Below are 25,313 nucleotides of genomic sequence, written 5' to 3'. Positions count from 1 at the left end.
GATGTATAAATAGGCATTTGCTGTAACCTCTTTATGTGATATAATGTCAATGCTTTCACTTTCCATTCATGCAGCTTTAAGCATCTTACAAATTCACTGGCTCAGGAGAGTTGGCTTATAATCAGAAATCCTGACAATAGTACATACTGTACACAGCGTTAATGTCATCCATTTTTCATACTGTTGGAGACAAGTCATTTGGAAATGTTCTAATGCAACAACAAGCAGTGTCCAATAACCACAGCAGCCTATTACACCGGTGGTGGTTAGAGTATTAAGTGTATTTTTTAGACTATATTTCACAAAGTCCATTGGCTCTTCTCAACTCCAGTGAGAGTGAATCAATCATTGGGCCCCTAATGCCAACTCAGTGTCATTATTCATATGCCTGCTTCATTTCTCTTGCTTCATTGCATCAATGAAAAACTTACAGTTTAATTCCCAGCTATTGCCTCTGTGTGTTTCTCACTTCTCATCCACTAGTCTGTCTGCCAGGTATTCAACTGCTACCCCAATGCAGCTGCTCTGACCATCTCTGCTGCTTCTGACTTTAACGACCTGCTTTAATGAGCTCCCGTCTTGCAACACACTCGACTGCCCACATACTCAAATATACAGAGTCACAGGAAAACATGCCAACTCAGGCGTAGACGCGTATGAACATCCATGGCTGTAACATGCAAATAAACAGTGACGCCCACCCTGCATGAACAGACACACACACACACACACACACACACACACACACACACAAAGTTATAAAAGTTAGCCAGCTTGCACAGCCGTGCTGTCTAGCCCTTATTCTGTCAGTCTTTCTAGCCTCGAAAGCCCCGAGGTGTTGCTGCCTTTCACTGGTATTTACTGGCATCTTGGGTCAAAGCAGATCCAATGCCAAACCATGAAAGAAATTTTGACCAAAGAGAAATACTGCCAGATTAAATTTCACTACATGACTTTTATTTTGTCAAAAATTCATAGTGTATCCAAACCCCAAATTGCCTATCGTGTGTGTAAAGAAATAAAAAAATAATAGAGACCTGATGACATCACCTGCTCCTCATGCCATGGCTCAATAAACTAAGACAGTTGCTCTCACAATATCATCACCCAATCTTTTCTACTAGCCTCCTCCTAGACATCACATTTGTGAATGGAATCGTGGCAGACAGCATAAGATTTGACTCACCAAACCAAAAGATGACTATCTGCACTGCTTTAAGTAAAAACAAAGATTCAGCAAAACAAAACTTTCAATACCCAGAAATAAAAAACAGACTGCATGCTGCAAGTCAGCATATTTGTCTGCACGCACTTCTCATTTGTTAAGCTTTGATGCCACGAGTCTCCCAGACAGCCACACTTGCTGTCCTGAACACTAAAGTGAATGTTCATGTGCTATTAGGAAGTAAACAAGTGTGTCCGAGATCTGATAAATACCAACAACAGTCACTTAACCCACATCCTAATACCACAGTTTTCCTGATTCATCATGGTCGACTTTGCAACAGCAGTCCAGTTGATGGTGGTACTGTGCCTATATACTGGTTTTAAGACCAACAACATGAAAAAGTTGATGATATAATGGATTCAGCACAAATATTGTTATTAATATCCAAACACACCAGTTAGTCCTCATCCTAAAAACATTTTCTCTTGTAAAATTACACGTGAAACACACTGAAAATATGAACAATTATTGATTTTACCTTTTTATTAGGACTAACTAGCTCTATACTGCAATATAAGAACCCTGCTGTGTCTGTATTACCATGTCTTCTACATGGATCATCAACTGGCGAGGATTTAACCTGTTACCTTCTGGCCAACGGCTGCGAGTTCCAACTGCCACAAAAAACAGATATAAAAACTCCTTCATCCCAGTTTCCATCAGAGCCTTAAACGACTCCTGTAGGAGGTAACTGCAAAGGCGTGTCTGTGAATTTAATCAAACAAATTAGATTTGGATCGTGTGTATGATTGTATGTATTGTATGTGTATTATTGTATATTTACTCTGTGGGGTGGGAGTGTTGGCTCTGACTGACAAAATGTGGAACTGACTTGATGCAGACTTTATTTACAAAGGACAGATATTGTCTAAATCTCTCATAGTTAATTACCTGTGTGGTAAATGGATTATCCATTCTGGTCTGGAAGACTGTGAAATGGATTGACAGATACTGATCACGCCTGATCTCGTTAGATCTCGGAGAGACCTAGCCTGATCCACGGGTTCTTTCTAACTGGTATGCAAATCACACATAGCACTTTAAATCGCACTTTATGAACTCTGTCCCCCATCCCCACCCCCATGCAAAAATACTTGTCTGACTGACGTATGCTCTTAGGTTTTTATTTTATTTATCTGTGTGTTTTGTTTCTCATGCAAATGTACTTTTTGCAAAGGTACTTTCTGCAATTTGTTTATAATGCCTGTGCCTGCTGCAACCCAATTTGCCCATATTGGGACATAATAAAGTTGAAGTGAAGTGAAGTGAAGAAGTGAAGTGAGGATGCTGACTTTTTGCTGCCTGCCACATGTAGCATGTAGTTGCTACAGATATCCTTTCAGTTAGAAAAAATCAGTCAGCTAGAAATGAGAAGTTGCTCTGTCTCTGTCTGATATCAGGAAGCCATTGTTTCAAATATTACTAGAGCCTGCTTATACCTGGTATTTACATGCATCTTGGGTGATCGATCACATGTGAACAGCTCTTAGTTGGTCTGTTTACACGCTGTATTACATTGTGTCTTCAAATGTGTCTTGAGCGACCATGTGTGATCAGATCTTACTTCTCCGCTGTAAGTGCAAATAAACACGTTATTTCTGTTTGCAGAGATCAAATGTGTTGTTATAATTAACCGACAGAAGGCTGTTGTACTACACGCACACTTCACTGCCAGTCGCTAAGAGACCACTGCTGCTGGAATGTGAACTCCGTGCAGTGACAGGGCTAACTGTTAGCATCACATAGCTAACATTACCTAATGGTTATTAATGGTTTTAACGACAGAATTGAGTCATTTTGATGTTTTTATGACAGTCCAGTGTGGGAGACGGTGTTTCAGCGCTGCGTCTAACCGATGTAATGGCAGCAACAGAAAGTTTGTTTATCAGGCAGAGAGTTAAATAGGATGTCTGCTGAGTCGGCGGTCCTTCAGTGTGGCCCACATTAGCGTACACACTGCTGAGAGAATGTGGCCATATGTGGTCCAGACCACCTCAGAATGTGGTCTTAATGGTCGGATGTCAAAATAGATTGAGGACAGGGCCTAAAAATTTGGAGTGGTAAGTCTGCTGCCATCACCCTGTCATTGTAAACTGCATTTTTGCTGGGAATGGAAAGCTAAACAGGCGCAGGAACAGTTAATTGTGCACCCTGATGTATGTGCTTTTAGATCGCCCACCTTTACTATTTGGGAGAAATAAAACAAAACCATCAAAGCATCTCCATGTATTTGTATTTGCAAATAACAGGATGTCCTCATTAATCCACAGCACCCCAGTTAGCACCTATGGTCCTGACAAGCACTTGGTCACTGTTCGCAGTTACCTGAAATATGTTACACAAGTAAACACTTATTCACAAGCAGATACCTCAAGTGTGAGTATTTTGTCGGAACCCATGCATCATTTCCGGATTTAATTTATAGTTGTTGTTGTTTTTTGTTGTTTGTTTTGTTTTTAGGAATTAAAAGGAGTGTTTCTGTGGCATCTCTAGTCAGTAGAAACAGAAATTTCACAATTTACAGTAAAGAACACACAGTATGTTTACATACACAGCTTAATCGAGCTATGCTCAAAATTCGATTTTAGCGTCTGATCGGACTTCTGTCCTTGTCCCAGTTTATATGCAACTGAGAAAATCGAGTTACTGATGGGAACGTGTCCTCCTCCTCAACACTAGGTGGCGATATGCGTCGTTTCAGTGGGTTAATGCGGCCCCCTTTCTGGCTGACCTATTACATCACTTAATAATAAACAACTGGAGTCAGGCGGCAGACCGGCATTTTCGAACAACAGCAAGATGGATAATCGTACAGCTTTGTTCATCTCGTACGTTATGCACGCGTTACTGATTGTGCAGATAAGGTGCACGTTATCCCTCGTGGTCATGGTGATTTTGAGAGGCAGACAAGAACGCCGTATGCTGTTGGAGGGCTACAACAATAACATGTCTTGTCTGTTCCGGGATCATACGCCAGTGCGGGGTGTGTGGAGCATGTGCACATGCATTGTCTAGTTTAACTCCGATTAAGGCGTATACATGCCGGAGAAAATCGAATTCCAATCGCATTATCTGGGTGTCTTAATCGGAGTTGGAGAACTCCGATATTAGTCGGAGTAACGCGTTTACATGAACTTCAGTTGTCCAGTTATAGTCGGATTAAGGCAATAATTCATTTTTTTCAAGTGTCACGTAAACGTACTGACAGACTGTGAGAGACCCTAAAAAGTTTTTACATTTCAGAGTGTGACCAGTTATACTTTCAGGACCATTCAGGCTATCATCTTTCTATTTGAGTCCTCTAATGCAGGAGATTCATATGTCATAAATAAGGACTAAGGATGACAAACTTCTTCAGACATTGGAAGCATCATTACTGGGCAGAACAGCAGACTAATGCTGTGTCCTTGGCCTACTGCTGCTCCTGCTCCTCTCCCAGAATGCTTCAGTGGAGTCCTGGACGAGCTATGGCAACTGGCCCGTTGGGTTGGCGTGTCCTTGGCGCAGGGGAGGCTCCACTTAACGGGCCGACACTTTAAACATTAACGGCTGGCCTGTAAAGCAGCGTCTGGCAAAGAATGCACAACCAAACACATACAAAAAAACAAAAAGCTAAAACACAACAAATATAAAACACACGCAAATCTGCAGCAGCGTGGAAACACACATACAGTACAGCCAGTCAGTCCAAGTAGTGCTGAGTCATGTCAGCTCTGGAGGAGTGTTAACGACAGGAGCAACGGAGCAGGACAGAGCAGACCTGCCGGCCTAACTTTATGAACACACTGAAATACAACCTTCTGTCCCCAAACAGGAAATAGGCTGCGTTTTCCCCTCCAAAACTTGTTAAGAGTGGAAGCCTACCAAACCTCTCATGAGTGTGTGTAAGTGAGCGAGTCAGCTCACTGCCAGTATGCTTGGCGTGTCCCCCTGCGGCCGATTAGCCTCTCACGCAAGCCTCTGCAAGATGGATTTGGACATTTAATCAATTTGCAGCAAATGTCCCTGTGGTTCAGTGAAACTGTGATGAATAGGAAAAACATATTTTTTGGAAAGGGTTCCACATTGTATGCTGACAGGACTATGAAATGATGCTGCCCATGACCTGTCACAGACTTGCACACATGCGTATGAACAAGGGATTATACAAACACACACTCACATCCATAAAATGACTAGACACATATACAGGCTCTCAAACAAACACACAACAAACAAATGCACCTCATATAATGTTTTTGTGTGTGTGGTCTCACCTTGGCCAGACACTGGGGGTGTGTCTCGTGAAGAGCCAGGCTGGTCAGGTTAGACAGGGTGGTCTCGTCCAGCCACTGAGGTCTCTTCATCTTTTCCTCCTCCTTCTGCAGCCTCTTCAGGACCCCCTCCAGTGCCAGCTCCCTCACCTCGTACTGTGGACACTGCAGCAAACACTGCAGGAGCTGGCTCGTGAGCTGAAGCCCCCCCCAGAGCTCAGGGATCTCCATGCTGGCGCTAAGGGCCATCCGAGCCAGGCTGAGCAGGTACTGGGTGCTGCCTGGCCCCAGGGTGGTAGAGGAAGTGTCTGTGGTGACGAGGTCTGAGGCCATCAGGATGGACATGGCTTCCTGACGGAGACCACTGACCTCTGAATCTGAGAAACAAACAAATCTTTATGTTAGCTGACAAAGTGGGATGAGGACATACTGTTTGGGTGGTTATTTATATGATATTTTAAATGACATTGGCAGATTTTTTTTTTTCATATCTGAGGATCTGAAGATTTAATGTGTAACATTACCACTTTAAAATGCTGAAAAATGACTATACCTGTGTTGTACATTTTGTTGAATTGTGTACATAAATCATCCCAAAAATGTTAAAACAGAGAAATCTGTACTTTCATGCAAGAAACAGTGGGTTTCATTTGGTCACCTGTTAGTAGTGTCATATCTCCTTTATTCCCTCTAGTTGCTCAACTAGAATTTTACTTAATAACAGTACTGCAACATTTTTCTGCCACACAGTTCCTTTCATCAACTGCATGACATCTTGCAACACAGTAACCCAGTTTAGATCAAACTTATTGATGTGATATTTCAATATCTATCCAGCTTATTATGATGTGCTAATATGACAAGCAGCTCGTGCCAGACGGTAACGTTATATATTACAATAAAGTCTTTGTCTCGTTGTGTGACTTTGGTGTTTTAGTTCAAAGTCACATAACAGACTAACCGAGCAAAATAGCAGCTCCCATGTCCTGTAAGGTAGAATTACTGTTTCTGTCAATGGAGTTTGGTGACTTTGAATAGATGAGTTGGTTAAAGCAGTGAAAATATTTTTAACATAGCGTATACTTGAACTGATACAGATTACTTTGGTGGGCCTTTTTTCAGGTGGCTAAAGTACGCTTAGCTGCTGCCCACTTGAAGCCATTATATTGCGCTCTTCTAAGTCATCAAGCTTCATTGACAGAAACAGTAATTTTACCTCGCAGAACACAGGAGCCACTGGTGTACCGCTGCCTTGGTCAGTTAGTTTGTTTGTGCTATTGTGTGACTTGCTATGACCATGGATAACAGCACGGATTGAATTTGCTACATAGTGTTAGCTACAGTAGCTGTAGCCTACAGTGTGTGGGTAGTTGACTAATCTAATGCTGATGGCAAGTTAGCAAGTTTACTTACAGCTATTTCATTAAAAAAAGAAATGACTAAATGTGAATAAACATGACAAAGGTAACATAAATAAAACTTTAATCCATAATAGAGTTTCATCGACAATGGTGGTTGTTTACAAAGACTGAGAAACCTTTCTTTATGGCTATTAAACTCCCATGATGCCATGCTATTTCATGACGCCATCAAAGTCCTCTCTTGTTATTTTAATAAATTTTGCATTAATATTGACAATGTTATTTTAGCATTCTTCTGTTGATATCATACAGTATTTCTTTTAAATCTGGTTTATATTGATATCATAGACTGCATATTTTACAGTATCCACTCAGTTGGAATGGCAATCTAACATGTCAGTCTCATGTTTGAGTTGAGTTACAAATGCAATCTCTCTAGGTTGGACAGACATGTAATATTTCCCTAACATTTCCAACATGGCACATGTCTGAAGTGAATGGCGTAACATTAAGGCTGCAGCAGAACAAGTTTACACAGAGATAATTTGCATTTTGGCCTACCTTCTAGGAAAACTGTAATAAATCGTCTCTGTTCCTCAGTTAGGATTAATAAAGTTTTGGCTCATTTTGACTCCATTATGCTTGGCCATGTACATTCAAAAAATTGTAGCAAGTTTACTGAAATATTCTCGGTGGCTTAATTTCTTTAGACGTATCCAGTCCAACCTCTCTGCAAGTTAAACAAACAGACACACAGCCCTTTGTGAAGCAAACAGATGCAGACAACAGGCCAGACTGAAGAAGCCAGTCTCCTCTGTTCCTTTCTATTTTCACTTTTATAGGAAAGGCTGCGTCAGTGTCTGTTTGGAAATGCCCAAGGCTGTGCCAACCCAGCCACCTGTGAACATACACCCTTGGGGAGTGATGGACACACAAATAAACACACACATGCACACACATGCACGCACTTCCTCTGAAATATAAGTATAATCCAGAGGCAGGGCAACTATAGAGTAACCCAATGCTATTCTAAAGCTGCGCTCCTCCCTACAGTATTGCTCCAAGACTCCACACAGACCCTGCTTTGACAGCCAACTCAATTAGTTTAACGTGCGCGCGTGCACACACACACACACACACACACACACACACACACACACACACACACACACACACACACACAAAGCTTATGAAACCTGGTGCAACTCAATCTGGCCCTGCAGCGCCACTCAAAACGTGGCCTGACAAAAGAGCGGGAAATGCCGCATTCCTCCAGAGATGGGCCAGGTTACCGTGGAGACGGGCCAGGTTACTATGGAACATGATCCTCAAAGGGGGGTCTGGGGCCAAATAAGCATACCCTAATGGTTATAATGGGGGGTAGGGGCACAGTAATGACACCGATGATGAAGGGAGGAGAGAGAGGAGGATGACTGAAGGAGAATGGGAGTGTGTCAAAGAGAAAACGGCTGTCTGTCACGGTGAGGTAGAGGGAAGCATGGAGGGTGTATGTGTGTCAAAGGGTTGTAGAGACAGCATGCTACCATTAGCTTGTCACACAATGATACATTCAAATATAGTGCCTTCTATGTTTATAGTGTACTGTGGTTTTATGGTGTTTGAAACTGTACATTTTTAATAACATTGTAGGCCTACATGTAAAAGCCTAAGGTAAGGTAGCGAGAAAGAAAGGTAGAAAGAAAAAAGAAAAAAGTAGAAAGAAAGTAAGGTAGAGAGAAGGTAAGGCAGAAATAAAGACAAGGTAAGAGAAAGAAAGATAGAAAGAATGAAAGGTAGAAAGAAAAACATAAGGTAGAGAGAAAGTAAGGTTGACAGAAAGAAGTAAGGTAGGCAGAAAGGAAGTAAGGTAGAAATAAAGTAAGGTAGACAGAAAGAAAGGTAGGCAGAAAAAGTAAGGTAGAAATAAAGGCAGTAAGGTGGTAAGAAAGAAAGGTAGAAAGAAAAAAGCAGAAAGACAGAAAGTAAGGTAGAAATAAAGACAGTGAGGTGGTAAGAAAGAAAGGTACAGTAAGAGAACGAGAGGTAGAAAAAAAGAAAGTAAAGGCAGAAAAAAGTAGGTAGAAAGATAGTAACAGAGACATAGTAACAGAGAGAAAGTAAGGTAGTAAAAAGTATGGTAGAAAGAAAGAAAGAAAGAAAGAAACTGGGGAGAAAAAAAAGACGAAACCCATCAAATGAGGGAGGAAATAAGAGAGTAAGAAAGAGAAAGAGGAAAACATCATTAGTCAGGATGCCAAGCTGTTTTTTATGATGGTCTTTATTAAAATAGTGTGTGTGGAGGAGGGTGTATGTGTGTTGGGGGGTATTCAGGCATTCCCTCAGCAAATGAAAGGCGTTCCTGTGAGGGCCATTTCAATGTGAATTTTTCATGTCTGATCATAAACAGCCATTGTTCTCCAACAGCTGTGTTTATTTAAATCCGTGTATACAACACTTGTGTCTCTTAATGCTTCTTGTGTGCAAACCTGCACCTGGACCGTGTCCAGACTCCATTACGTTGTGATTACTATTTGATATTTCGGGATACTCTGGGATGAGGCCTGGCTCAGTGGATTACAGTGCCAGCAAAGCATTGAGATCTTGTGTGTTAATAGATGTTGGTGTAGGTGCAGGTCTCAGTGGGGAGTTAACATGTGCTGATCTAAATGCTGCTAAAATCACAGCTGAACAATAAACCCCATGTACTTAAACATACTACATTAAATTTAATTTAACTTTCATTATAAATCTCTTATGATACCCTTGACTGCAAAGTCCTACGGTTCATGAGATTTTGTGGGTAAGGAAACACATATTAATATATAGCCTACAGTGTATTAACATTTTTCTCCTTGTTTTTTTTTTGTTTTTGTTGTTTTTTTTTGTTCAGCACTGTAAGCACATGTAAAATGGGACAGATGGTTCCTGTTATAGGCTAACTGTTCAGCCCCGTCTCCACTGTGATTGGACAGCTGGGTAAAAAGTGATAGTAATAAGCGCAGCATTTTACCCAAAGTTGAACATTTTTCAGTTTTCAGCTACCAGAAAAAACACCAAATGTGCAGCACTCAATGCAGAAAAGACGCCCAGCACCTCACCACGCTACTGTTTTTTAGTGGAGACTAAATATATAGTGCTTCCATTCAAAGAATTTAAAAAACACCCTGGCCTCAGGAGAAACACTATCAATTTTGACAAGTTAAGGTGGAGCTGTTACTGCAGCTGCACTTCACCATCTTCCACATGCATTGATCAGCTCTTGTGACATCCGCAGACCAGACTGAAATATTGACAATTATTGGATAAACTGCTACTAAAATCTCGTTCAGACATTCATGCTCCCCTCAGGATGAACTGTAAAACTGTTGGTGATGCCCTGACTTCTTATCTAGCACTGTTATGCAACATCTATTGAGAGAATGATACCAGAAACAGAATGAAACAGAAATTTAAAACTGCCTGTTTTGCCTTCCCAACAGTCCAGAATAAAAAAAAATACAGAAAAACATTAAATCTTCACAGTTTACCTGTAATCAAAATAATAGCCAAATTATTTTCAGTCAATAGACTAATGGATAAATCATTCAGCTGTGCTTTGCTTTGTGACCAAATACCTGGAGAACTAATGATACTACACTTAGTCTCAGCTGTGCTTTGTATTCAGTGACCAAATTTGGCATGCTATCACGCTAAACTTCAATCACGAACATGGTAACGTTGTGTGTGCGATGTTTAGAGCATTAATGTAGCACTAAACCACTGTTTGCTGCTAAGTTATAGTGGAGTAATGGCATCCTGATCAGATAATTAAATCACACTACCTCTGTGTGTGTTAGTATTCAAGCTTTTCTGTGGTTTGTTGTGGTGGTAAGCCGGTCTGGTGGCGCGTGCATGTTAGTTCATGTGTGTATCCCACTGGCTAGCTCATCATCCCCACTTTGCTCTGCCTTATACAGCAGTTATTACTGACATCAGTCGTTGCTGTGAAAGCATAGTGCCCACCCTCTGGTTCCCCCCGGTTAACACTGTTAGCTCTATCAGCACTGTTGCTATTGTTTAGTGCTGTTTATGGAGTGTGTGCATGCAGCTGTCATGTTTTAGTTGAGAAACATGAGGCTTGAAAGCCGTAAACTGTTGTTATTAGCCTGTGTAGATGCTCAAAAAAATACAGTAGGACTACAGTCCAAACAAAAAAAAATCCAATAAAGTAATGCTTTGGAGATTTATATCATCTGTGAGTCCTGTGTTCAGTGGAGTTGGAGTTAACCTGTGTAATGGTTTATATGTGGTGGCCTGTTTTACAGCATAGCTCAAATATCTAAACTAAATGTAACTATGACATCTGGTTTAAATAAACCTGGTGTGAGAGTTGGTGGTTTAGGGTAAGATGGGTACTGAACACTTTATAATGTAATCTAAACCGGAGCATACTTCAGCATAGATGATAAAATTATGTGCAAGTCATGTGTGTGAAGTAATGTAATAAGTGATGTGTGCTGTACTGAGTATTTAAAGTTCACTTGTACTAATACACCACAAAAACTAAACTGTGCTGGATTCATACTTGGGTGTGCATCTGTGTGTGTGCTGTGACGGTGCTAGTAAACTCAAGTGCTCTCCATTAGCATCGTCCATAGCCCACTAAATACTGGCAGACACTTTGCTGTGTCAAGCTAGAACTTTGGCGAGACACTTGCACGCGCTCTCACACGCAAGCACACAGCTGGATTTCACATCAGCTTCCACCTTCATTACCCAAACTGTGAAAAACAAACCCCAGACACTTTGTGTGTGTATGTGTCTGTATGTCTGAGAGTGTGAGAGAGCTGACCTCCTTCTCATGCTGACTGAGATTTACAATTTGGTGAGGTCCCTCCCTCTAATTACCCTAAAAGCGCTGTCCCTTCATATATGTCCCTACATATATATATACATGTACATGTGTGTTTGTGGGTTGCTCTTTGTCCTAAATATAATATAAATAATAGCAAGCTAAGAAATGATGACTCTGTCTGCTTGCCACAGGAGCTGGCAGATTCCTAAATTCATGGGGAAGTTTTACAGTTTTACTACTTCACTGGCCACATTACTGTTAAATAATACTGCGGATTGTCCGCCAAAAAAACATGACAAAGGCAGTGCATCTACAGGAGGGAAAATGAAGTGCAAATGAAAAATGTTTTAGCAGATAACTCCAGACTAAAGCTCTGCTTTCTCCTGTGTTAGAATATTAATACTATGTCAGTAGCTCTTTATATTACATAGTAGTTTCATCTGATAGGTTTAAAGGCATGAATTTCATTCACCAACTCCTCTAGTTCACTGGCCTGCAACCTTTTTGATGTTCCCTCCTTTTCCCCCCAGTTTCATTTCAGTCATATCATTGTTCAGATAATGATCATCATTAGTATCATTATTCAGAATTTATTTACAAAAGTTAGGAAATACAAATTATTTTTAGAGCAGAAATGTTTTTTTCTTCCTGTCCCCTCAGATGTATGTTGAAACTCCATTGGGGGTCCCTGCCACCATGTTGGGACCCATGTAGCGTAATGTGTGGGCTGCAGTATCCTGAAGTATTTCATAGAAAAAGGGGGAAGAAGCTCTTCTCTTTACATCAAACTGCAGCGGTTGATGCAAAATTCCCAAAAAGAAAGCACAAAGTTAAATATGTACGAGTATCCAAATATGGAACTGCATGGTTTACCAAGCTGCCAAAGATGAACATCAATCTCATCTGCTAAAAGTTGCCAGAAGCCTAATTATGGTAACATGATTTTTGTATACGACAGATTAAAGGATGGGTTTGGATATTTTCAAGTCTATCTTAATACAACCCTCACATGTCATGCATGCATGCTGAGAGCCTTATGTGACGCTGTTATCATTTCTCCTGTTTAACACAGCTAAACTGTTAGAAATTAACAGTGTTTCATGTTTCTTTTATATATTTTTTTTCTTAATTCAGATCTAGCTTATAGGTGCTTCGTGGAGCTTCCCTGTAAACAAACTAAGATAAGATAAGATAAGATAAGATAAGATAAGATTTATTGTCCCGCAGGGGAAATTCGTCTTGGGCAGTATAGTGCAAACAGCTGCAGTATTCACATACATACAAACAATCAACACAGACCAGTTGCCAACATAGTGCGCGGAGTGTGTTACAATTGCAGACTACTGTTGCAAGAGCAGTGCAACCATTTGCCTTGTATGTAAGGTTACAAACAAGGGAACTACAGGTATTGCACTGGCCGATCTCAAGTGCAATTGAGTGCACATAAAATAAATAAAACAAATAAATACAGAGGTCAAATAAAACGCTAATACACACACACACACATAAATACACAAACTAATTTAGATTCAATTCTAGTGTTTCTCACTAAAACACTGGGGGTATCCGTGAGGCGTGGATGCATTTTCTTCATAAAACATTAGGGTTTTTTAAATGTTTTAAAAACTGCTTTGTTAACATCCACCTTTGCTAACTTGCCAACTGTCAATTAGTGGTAAAGTGTAATACCACCAGCAGAAATGGGTATTATGTTGCCTTGTGCATGACTACAAACAAAGTGGGGACCCACCAGTAAAAACATTGTTCCACAGTGATAAAGCCTTGCACTAGTCTTGCATAGTCAGACCTATCTTGCAATGTGCCAGTGCTGGAGAAAGTTCTGGCTGAACCTATAATATTTCCACCCTAAGGAGAAAAAATGCACTGGACAAATCACATTGTGTTGGGGAATACTAAACTAAGGATGCAGCAAGTGTTGGGAGGGAACTTGCTTTGGTGGAGAGGCTAGTGTTGCCACTAAGATAGCTAAATCTCAGCATATGACAACAGTACATTGCTAGCTCGAAGGTTTTTCATACACAGTGCAGGGTCTCGAGTCACATGACTTTACTCGAGTCAGACTTAGGTCACAAACTTGAGAACTTGAGCGCTGCTCGACAAACTGATAAATGACTCGACTTTGACTTTGTATTCATGACTTGAGACTCAACTCAGACTTCAGATAGTTGACTCAAAAGAACTTTTTATGAAATGTTTGGATTTTTCTAGATATTGAAAAGTTACGTTTTGTTTTTGAAACATGCTTGGGTGACTTCTAGTGTAATGTGGACAAACCTAGCAACCTACTGGCAGAGATGTCTAAGAGGTGTCTTTTTTGCTAACCTACTAGCCTATTGAATCATCGGAAATTTGTATGACATGTGATTGCTGTAAGTCAAGCAAGTCATAAGTCAATTATGACTTGCTTGATTTACAGCGATGACTCAACATGACTTGCTTGAATCTCACCACAGTAACTTGGCACTTGCTTGAGACATGAAATTTGCATGTGATTTGCACATGTGTGACTTATTCACACCTCTGGGAAATGGTAACATGCAGGGGGCGTGTTACCACCTGAAATAGGTGGACAATGACTTAAATCCACATTCTACCTCCTGTGAGAGCCAGACTAGCATTGCACTGACTACTGACAGTTCAGTCACAGATTTGGGTGTGTTATGCTAAAAATGGCTAATGTAGCCTCAAGCTGCTAGCCTCATTTGTAAACCTGTAGTCTCTTAATCTCCAACAACGCTGATTCAAGTGACTTCACTGGATAAAAATTTCCGTCTAGCAAACTTACAATATGAAATTTCTGATTTAAAGTCTTCACCACAGACACACTTGTTACGACAAAGATTTTCCAGGGTATTAATGAATACTTATTCCAGATTGAGTGCAGAGGAATAATGAGTCATTTAACATCATATTTTACCATCAGCATCTGCAACCACACTAATAGAGACACATGAGATTCCATCACATTCAGTAATACTTTAAACATTTATGTGTGTGTTTTTTCTTTTTCCTACTTTCCTCGACCTCCCTCATAGCAAACTATTCAGCTCTTTTTACTGGCATGGCTGAAAAGCAGAGAAACAGAAGACTGGTGGAGGTGGAGATGAAGCAATGGACGGTGGGGGCTTTTTTTATGAGTCTGCATGGATCAAAGGGCTGGGGCAAAGAAATGTGGGCACACACACACACCCCCACACACACACACACACACACACACACCCCCACACACACACACACACACACACACACACACACACACATACACAAAGACCTGTGTTCAGAGCCGAGAGGAATTGGCTGGTAAATGCAAAGTTCCTACTTAATGCCGGTTGCCAGTTAAAAAGGAAAAAAAGAGAAGTAATATTGAAAAAGCCGATTGTTCACCTCCTTTACCCCTGGTGCCAGGCACTCTTAGGAGCCTGCTGCTTTCATATGAACTTGCCCAACCTGTGGCTTTTTAACTCAACATCTGATTTGTTTGAAAAGTGCAATTACACAAGAGGAAAAGGGTGAGGGATCGGAAAGGAGGAGTAGAAGGAAGGAAAAAATGGAGAGACAGACTAACGCAGGACTCAAACACTACCAGTGAGGGTGAGAAATGAAGCCAAAGACAGACTAATGATAATAATAGAGAGGCATTAGAGGTGTGTGAGCTAGAGGGTGCTTATTTAGTTATGTAAGGAGCAGAGCCAAGTCGGGCCAGGCCGGGTGCTCAATCTGCAGGCTTGTTTTGAGAAATCCTCGGTATTTCCACTGTCAAGACCAACATGTGTTCAGCACATGGCCAACCGAAAACATAAGTGCCTCCCCCCTCCTCTCTCTTTTTTCCCCCTCTGAATACAGCGCTCTGACACAAACTGGGTCATAGGCACAATCCCACCATCTGTCAGAGATCGCTCGCCTTTGGTTTCACATTCCTGCAGTGCGGAGACCCCCGCCAGTCTGCGCACATGTGCACACAACCACACCACGTACACAGACACACACACACACGCAGAGACACACACCGGGGGATGAAACTGACTTCTGTCAACAATCAGTCTAAATGGAGAGCAGCGGACAGCCTCGCCAGCAAACGTTGCGGGGTTGTCTGCTCAGACTTAGAAGTATTCAAAGTCCAATTCACAGCAAATGGAGGGAACACAGTTGCTGTTTACTGAGCTGATAAATTCCCCAGCAACTGGCTGACATCAGCAAAAGATCATCGACATCACAAACAAGACTTAAAACACAAGTGAAATAAACATGTTTTTTAACCTGTTCAAGACCAACATTCAGATATTTTCCACTCAATATGAGAATTTAACATACAGAAAAACTCAACATTGATTTAGAAAGTAAATTATATAATTAGTAAAGGGATAGTATTTTATAATTTTTTGGCGATTTACCTTGCTGTCAGATGCCCTTTCCGATGGGGAAACCATTAACAACTGTTTAATGTTGTACAGTACAGTGTACTTATGCAAGACTATTTGGTAACCATGTGACACAAATTTATGTCACCATGTGGCTGCAGAGATTCTCCTCGATTTAGCAGACAGTGAAATAAAAGTTGTGTTTGTATTCTGCTTCATGTATTTCTCATTAAAACTTGAGTCTAACACAGTGACCCCACAGTAACTACTCACCATCCAGAAGACTGATCTTGGGCCCACACAGACACACCAGCACATCCAGAAAGGCTCCTCTGGTCACCACACAGCCATTTTGTCTGAAAAGAGAGAAGGAAACAAAAATGTTTCCTTAAACTATTTCATCAAACAAATGAACAAATGCTGGTTTATTATTTTTCCTGTGAGATGGTACATTGTAGATGCATGAAATTTTCACCAATGACTGGTAATTGTGACCAAATGCTGTTTAACAAATATGACCCCTATCAGCCTGATCAGGACTCTGTGACTAAAGCTCAACTTCAAAAGGCAATGCTGTTACTAAACTTGGTACAAACATCCATCTTATACTCACTCTACAAATTTGCCTCAAGAACCACTGAAGTACATGTGACTAGATTTTCTGCCATTTTGAATTTTTTGAAAACAGCATGTTTGACATCTCCTCCGAAACTGTTAAGTCCATTTTGTACCAAATTTTTACAATCAAAATCAGATCATCAAGCTGGACCAAGGTTGTCAAAAGTTTTCAAAAGCTTGTTGATATCTCATTGCATTTTCAAGATATTGACCAATGAACTTTAATAGGGCGTGGCTCAGCACATACAGTGGTGGAAAAAAGTTTTCGGACACCCTTAAAATTTTACACAATCTCAAATATTATCATGAAATATTTGTGGAAAAGTCTTTTTTGTGTTTCAAAAGGTGTGGCTGCATTAGACAGATACAAACAAATACAAATTATATTTTTTTGTTTATTGTTTATAAGAAAAACTAACAAAACTAAATTCTTGACAGTTTCAATATGTCAGTTCTCAACATTGTCAGTATCAAAGTCAACAAATAACAGACAATGTGTTCAAAACTGAACAAAAAATAAATAAACCATCACATCATCAAATTAATATTTAGTAGTCCTGCCATTGGCACGTAGTAGAGCTCTAATCCTGGCTGGCATGTTCCCCACGAGCCTTTCACACTGTTGAGGGGTAATCTTGTCCCATTCTTCTTGAATTACTGCTTTTAATTCTTCTAAATTCTTTGGTTTATGCTTTGAAACAGACCTTTTGATAATCCACCACAGATTTTCAAGCTGATGTCCGGGGATTGAGCTGGCCACTCTAAGACCTGGATACTGTGCTCCTGCAGCCAAGTTCTACTGGCCTTGGATGTGTGGCAAGGGGCATTATCTTGTTGAAACATCCAGTTTTTACCTCGACGGAACAGTGCACGCGCAGAAGGGAGCGTGTGGGTTTCGAGAATGGTACAATACTTGGTAGAGTTCAATGTGCCATCACAGACAGTGAGATGACCATCACCAGCAGCACTCATGCATCCCCAAACCATGATACTGCCTCCACCATGCTTGACAGTAGGTACTGTACATGCTGGAGATAATGCTTCGCCTGGCCTTCTGCGTACCCTCACATTAGTAGGAGGAAGATAAAGCTGGAAACTGGACTCATCTGACCACAAAATCTTCTTCCAGTTCCTGGCTGTCCAGTTCTTGTGTGCCTGGGCCCAACGATGCCGGGCTAACCTCTGTCTCTCATTGATCAGGGGCTTCTTGATAGCCTTGTAGGACCTTAAGCCATGATCTAAAAGTCGGCCACGTACAGTGCGGGTGGAACACTGAACACCAGTTTGGTTTGACCACTGCTGCTGAAGCTCCTGTGATGTCATTTGGCGGTTTTGCCTGCACATGCGGATCAGGATGTGGTCATTTCTTGCTGAGGACGCCCAGATCTTGGTTTGTCTTCCAAGCTGTTGGTTCGTCTGTATTTCTGCAGAGTGTATCCAACTGCTGAAGGACTGCATCGGCACTTCCTGGCTATCTGGCGGCAGCTGTACCCTTCCTGGCTGAGAATCTTTATCTTCAGGCGTGTTTCCTGCGTTAGGTTCCTTGTTTTAGCCATTTTTGTGTCTGAAGAACTTTCAAATGTGCTGGCTTTATGTAGACATGAAGCTTGGCAACAAAAATTGTGTCTTTTAATAAAAAGAATGACCTTCATCACTGGTACCAAAATGACCCAATACTCAAAATTTCTTATGTATTTTTATGGAACCAATCAATTTTAAGTTTTTAATGGCTTTTTTTTAGGATTTATTTAGTATTTTGGCTGTGACTGTACTAAAAGAAATTGCACTTGAAGACCTAAGAGTGATTCTTAATGCAATATTTCACAAATGCATGGGGTGTCCGAAAACTTTTTTCCACCACTGTAAATATCCCTAACTTCACAACCATTGGGCCGGTCATCACGAAACTTGCAGGATATGTCCACATAAGTAGCTGAAACATACCCTGAAAGTTTCATTCAACTCAACCACTTGGGGGAGCTACAAATGATAAAACTAACAAAAAAAGGTGTGGCAAAACACAAATCAGACTATAAGTCAAAATTGTTTGTCCGATTATTACTGGAGCTGCTTAATAGGGGGCACCACCAGTTCCAACAAATGCAATGGGCTGGCCCAAAATTTGGCTCTAAATCAATGACTGTCTGAGTCTGTCCAAACATCATCTAAGTATATTTTTAATGAAGCTGTTAGGAGGTGACAGCGCTACCAAAGAAGAGTGTGACCTGCCACAGATTTGGTCATAAATTCATGAGCATCTTTCCGATCATGATAAAAACCTGCTAGTTATCTTTAAAGCAATATTATGCAAGAATTGGTATTTTTGCGCTGTGGCTCCGTTACAGTTTCAGAGTGGTACCCCACTGTCGTAAAAACAAATTGTGCCTGCAGGTTGCAAACTTATACTGTCCTGACAGAAACTGTGATAATCTGGTTCAAGGCTCTCAGAAAAACATTGACAATCCGACAGCAGCGTGTACATCACTATCAATGTTATGTTTCAAAGATTGTGACATAAGCTGTCCTCAACGTGTCACCCCTATCTGAAAGGGGGTCATGTGGACAGCTGTACACATGCATTTGTTGACAAGCTGAAGAACTTAGAACTGGCAAATATGACGTCAGAAACCAAAGAACCATTTCGACTGACAGGGCACAGTAACGTTACAGGATTTTACATCCTGTCCCGTTATGACTGCATAATTTTATATATTGTGACATCAAAGATGAACACTATCATAAGAAAAAGAATAACAAAAAAGAACGACAGAAGGATTTTGTTTTGCTGAAACACTGCTGACAATTTCAGCCCATATAGACAGTTTGCTAAGTTTTTGAATGTGACTTCTGGAGTCCGGAAGAACAGCGTGAGACAGGGACAACACCAATAATGTTACAGTCTACATCACAGAACCCCGGGAACGTCGCTTGCAGCCATATTTAGTTTTGCCTTTGATCCGGCACAGGACAGTGAAGAAAGAACATTTTAGAATGAAAGCTCCCTTTTATTAGGGAAGCTCCTTAAATGTTCCTTAACCATTTATTAAGTTAAAGAGAAAACACCCTGCCTCCAGTCATTGATTATCTATTTTTCATTAAGATCCTAGACAGAGATTATCTTCAGAAATAGATTCATGTCTCACCACACACTGCTGAATTAGGTCACTGGATATTTGTAACTCAGTGAATCAATTGGTCGTGAGGATCTACATGATTTGGTGTGATCTCAAGAGCTGATGTCACTCCCCCATCCTGATCAGACCTCCTGTTGTGCTATCAATGCTTTCTGTCTGTTTAAAAGTGAAATATGGTGAGGCAAGGCGAGTTTATTTATATGGCACATTTCATACACAGAGGCAGCTCAACTTGCTCTAAATGATGAAGTTAAAAAAAAAAAATCCACAGGTAAGAAATAAAAGTACATATAACTTCTTCAGATTAAAAGACACAGGTAGGAAGCCTAAAAGAGTATTAAATAAATAAGAGTATAAGAAAAGTAAGAAGTTTTATGAGCATGGTAGTTCATTCTTAACCTCCTAAATAGACGTTAGATAAAACAATTTCAACTCAAGCTACATTTGTTCGCTTATTTCCAGAGCTCTCTATTGTTTGCTTAGTGGGTCTTGTGTTTGTGTCTCCTAGTTTGATAGAAAAGATCTATTTTTTGAGAGAGAATTCCTTAACCCAGATGTATGAAATGCAAGATGTTTTTATGTGCAGCCAGGTACTGCGTACTGTACAGTGGTGGAAAAAAGTTTTCGGACACCCCATGCATTTGTGAAATATTGCATTAAGAATCACTCTTAGGTCTTCAAGTGCAATTTCTTTTAGTACAGTCACAGCCAAAATACTAAATAAATCCTAAAAAAAAGCCATTAAAAACTTAAAATTGATTGGTTCCATAAAAATACATAAGAAATTTTGAGTATTGGGTCATTTTGGTACCAGTGATGAAGGTCATTCTTTTTATTAAAAGACACAATTTTTGTTGCCAAGCTTCATGTCTACATAAAGCCAGCACATTTGAAAGTTCTTCAGACACAAAAATGGCTAAAACAAGGAACCTAACGCAGGAAACACGCCTGAAGATAAAGATTCTCAGCCAGGAAGGGTACAGCTGCCGCCAGATAGCCAGGAAGTGCCGATGCAGTCCTTCAGCAGTTGGATACACTCTGCAGAAATACAGACGAACCAACAGCTTGGAAGACAAACCAAGATCTGGGCGTCCTCAGCAAGAAATGACCACATCCTGATCCGCATGTGCAGGCAAAACCGCCAAATGACATCACAGGAGCTTCAGCAGCAGTGGTCAAACCAAACTGGTGTTCAGTGTTCCACCCGCACTGTACGTGGCCGACTTTTAGATCATGGCTTAAGGTCCTACAAGGCTATCAAGAAGCCCCTGATCAATGAGAGACAGAGGTTAGCCCGGCGTCGTTGGGCCCAGGCACACAAGAACTGGACAGCCAGGAACTGGAAGAAGATTTTGTGGTCAGATGAGTCCAGTTTCCAGCTTTATCTTCCTCCTACTAATGTGAGGGTACGCAGAAGGCCAGGCATTATCTCCAGCATGTACAGTACCTACTGTCAAGCATGGTGGAGGCAGTATCATGGTTTGGGGATGCATGAGTGCTGCTGGTGTTGGTCATCTCACTGCCTGTGATGGCACATTGAACTCTACCAAGTATTGTACCATTCTCAAAACCCACGTGCTCCCTTCTGCGCATGCACTGTTCCGTCGAGGTAAAAACTGGATGTTTCAACAAGATAATGCCCCTTGCCACACATCCAAGGCCAGTAGAACTTGGCTGCAGGAGCACAGTATCCAGGTCTTAGAGTGGCCAGCTCAATCCCCGGACATGAGCCCCATTGAAAATCTGTGGTGGATTATCAAAAGGTCTGTTTCGAAGCATAAACCAAAGAATTTAGAAGAATTAAAAGCAGTAATTCAAGAAGAATGGGACAAGATTACCCCTCAACAGTGTGAAAGGCTCGTGGGGAACATGCTAGCCAGGATTAGAGCTCTACTACGTGCCAATGGCAGGACTACTAAATATTAATTTGATGATGTGATGGTTTATTTATTTTTTGTTCAGTTTTGAACACATTGTCTGTTATTTGTTGACTTTGATACTGACAATGTTGAGAACTGACATATTGAAACTGTCAAGAATTTAGTTTTGTTAGTTTTTCTTGTAAACAATAAACAAAAAAATATAATTTGTATTTGTTTGTATCTGTCTAATGCAGCCACACCTTTTGAAACACAAAAAAGACTTTTCCACAAATATTTCATGATAATATTTGAGATTGTGTAAAATTTTAAGGGTGTCCGAAAACTTTTTTCCACCACTGTAGGCTTTAAAGTCTTCTGTGTTCTTTTCTGTGTTTTTCAAATGTCAAACTCCCACTAGGCCGTTAGCGAGTAGCAGTGACGTGGGTTACAGTGCTGATGCCCTCCTTTCCCTCACACCTAAAACACGCTGTTTGCTGACAGTGTAAGCATGGAGAGTCAGGAAGTGTTAGCTTAGAATATGTTAATTTATTGTTATTATCATCTAACCTTTATTTAAGTGGGTGATGACACATCGAGATTCAATATAATAATGCATTTGTCTGTATAAACACATTTATAGATCAACAGTTGGTATATTATGTACAAGAGATGCAACTGGAGCACTCCCAATTTGGAGAAGCAGACAGGAGTACCGGGTGCAATGACAATGGACAAGGTGTTAAGAACTGCTTTGGACACCACAATAGCTGGTTATAAAAAGTCACAACACAATAAAACTTAACAGGGGCAGCGGTCAACCAACCATCAGACAGTCGCTCCCTCAAAGCCACCATACTCCATTGACAGAAACAGTAATTTGACCTCACAGCACATGGGAGCTACTGGGGTAGTGATGACTCGATTGTTTAGTTTGTTGGTGTTATTGCGTTATGTTTTTAAAACCAAACTAATGTGGGATTCACAGCTGTATGTAGGGCAGTGCGATATGACGATATATATCGTGTGACGAGAGAAAAATGTCTATTGTTTCATATTTTGCTGGGGACAACTTTTTATTCATTGGATTAAAATGTGCGGGATAGGTATCGTTATCAGGATATGAAATGACCTATATCGGGATATGAGATTTTGGTCATGTCACCCAGCCCTAGCTGTATGTGAGTTTATATGTAGCAGCAACATTGTGCAGAAACCTATGTAAAATCACATGGAAAAACGTTTTTAAAACCGGTTGGTAATAAAGAATTTTGATGTTAAAAAATACATAATACCTACACACCATACAAAATCTGAATTTTCAGATTGGAATCCATAAGGAACAATACTGTGAAGCTACAGAACAACAAAAAATAATAATAAGGAAGCCACCCTTTAATGGGCCAAAAGTTTACAATCTAATAACCTGAACATATGTGAATATGAAAAATACCACAAGTAACTGCAAACCAGATAAAAAACATTGTAAATATACTAGTGTTGCACGATATACTGGTACCAACGGTAGACCGCGGTACTAAAACACCATAGTACATATGATACCATAATGTTGGAGTACCGTAGTACTACGGTACCTCACGGTACCACTACTGTGGGATAAGTTCAAAGTCCAATCGCAAGAGGGTGATTGTCCATGTGCCGTCCAATAACGGCGTGCACTGGCCACCTGGCACTCAATATGCTGCTGCAGTGGTTTGTTTTCCAGTGACATTTCAGGTATTAGCTGAGCTATTGAGTATCTTTAAGCAGTGAAAGTTATAATTTATTTCTTTTTACTTGTAGGCAGTGATTTTTTTTCGCATTTGCGACTAAAAATAGTTTTGTGCTAGCAAAAGAAATCATTCAGGAGCACGCTGTGTGAGTACAGATTTCAACCAGCAGCAGAAACGAAAGGCAAATCCTGCCAGTTGTGGGTTGAACGGGGGTCACAGACAGGAATACGGCGGCCATAGTGCTCTGCGGCGCAAGATAATGGCTTACTGGCGACTGAGAAGCCCGGCTCCAGGTCCAGTAATTTCCTATTCGTTGGTGTCATGACTGCCCAGAAATACCTGAACAGCTGAGCCGTGGCGGCACACAGGTATGTGACGTGTCAGAGGAGTAACGAGCCATTCACATTTCTCTCTTTGTGGCAGGTAATGGTCCACAAACCTCACCACACTCAAGGGACTGTTCTTAACTTATCAGAGGAGGAAGGTGGCTGGTTGATTTTTATTTCATTTATTTATTTTATTTTGATCCCCCCTATGTTAATCACTTATTGATGCTGTTTTTGAAGTATGAATAAGTCAATAAGTAATTTATTACACTGAAATATAATTGATGTATTATAGAAAAGTGATTTAAAGGCACATCTGCCTCATTTTTGCTGTGGTATCATGATACTACTCAAAACTGTGATACTTTCACTGGTATCGTACCGTGGGTCCCAATTTTGGTACCGTGACAACACTAAAATATACTGAGCTGCCAGTAAACAGCTTATTTCATTATTTTTATAATCACATTTCGGTTTCATTCTGTTTTTGTGGCATATTTTGTGTCGTCTGTCTTATTTTAATCGTCTGTAATTCATTGCTATGTCGGCCCATCTCGGACAGATTACATGAATACAAAAGTAACATGACATAAAACACTGTTGTTGATCAGCTAATAAAATAATGGGCTCAGTATGATTCCATTTAGTGAGTGCATGTGGCCATGACTGGACAATAGATGAGAGTCATTTGAACAGAGATTACCCAAACAAAAAGTTACTGTTGTTACTGGGTCAACAGCTCACAGGACAACATGCTGAATAGGACAGTGATGTGTATTTTTTTGTGGTAAATCCTAAAAGCCAAGACAGTGGGACCATCACATGAGATGCCGCCAGCTGTGTGAGCACAGATTTGATTGATTCACTTACAGTTTACACGCATATAAACAAGCAAAGGCTTGAAAAAAGGAACCAATTATTTCCTGCGTATCCATAAATATACAATAACTGATTTACTATAAAGGTTATGACTCTTTAGTTTCACTATAGTCACGATGTAGGATTACTATCATTACATTATTTGTGAATGTTGACATAAATGCATTATAGCTGCCAATAGCTTGTGTGTGAGTGGAGCAGCATGTGTGGGCAGCGCCAAGTGTGTGTTCAGTTCAGTGTGTACGTTCAATCGAGGGAATGACCACAGGGCTGTGAAAGCCTGCAAGTGTGTGTGTGTGAAAACAAGGGAGACAGTGTGTGAGCTTGACGTCACATTTTCATCACTCAGATATTAATAAGACACACACTGCCACACAAACCCTTTGCACACTACACACACACACACACACACACACACACACACACACACACACACACACACACACAATACACGTGATGGAGCATGGGAAGAGGGCTGGGGGAGTGTGTGTGTGTGGCTTAAGTGAGAACATATTTGGGCAGGGATGAGTCCTGTAAAGTGGATTGACTGTGTTCATGTGTGTATGAATGTGAGGTAACATTAGAAAACAGGCAGAAAGGAGTTGAATCATTAGATTACAATCCAAACACTGAAGTTGTCCTAAGAGGTTGGTACTGGGCCTAAAGTGCCACCACAAAGCCAAAGTCAACTGCAGAGAGCTCCACAAGT

The 25,313-nt window shown here is 40.7% G+C and overlaps 2 protein-coding genes across 2 annotated transcripts in view; both read right to left on the bottom strand.

Annotated features, from left to right (window-relative positions):
- Nucleotides 1-25,313, bottom strand: part of epcam (epithelial cell adhesion molecule) — a 215,520-nt gene that overhangs the window by 70,448 nt on the left and 119,759 nt on the right. The window lies entirely within an intron of this gene.
- thada (THADA armadillo repeat containing) overlaps nt 1-25,313 on the bottom strand; it is a 123,038-nt gene that overhangs the window by 21,763 nt on the left and 75,962 nt on the right. The window contains exons 31-32 of the mRNA XM_049601325.1: nt 16,329-16,411; nt 5,485-5,858 (exon numbers count right to left, since the gene is read on the bottom strand). Coding sequence (XP_049457282.1) covers nt 5,485-5,858; nt 16,329-16,411 — 457 coding nt within the window. The remainder of the gene's footprint in view (nt 1-5,484; nt 5,859-16,328; nt 16,412-25,313) is intronic.

Source organism: Epinephelus fuscoguttatus, linkage group LG16 (assembly GCF_011397635.1).
Source record: "Epinephelus fuscoguttatus linkage group LG16, E.fuscoguttatus.final_Chr_v1".
Lineage (NCBI taxonomy): Eukaryota > Metazoa > Chordata > Actinopteri > Perciformes > Serranidae > Epinephelus > Epinephelus fuscoguttatus.
The sequence above is the reverse complement of the archived record's forward strand: the minus strand, read 5'-3'. Positions and strand labels throughout refer to the sequence as shown.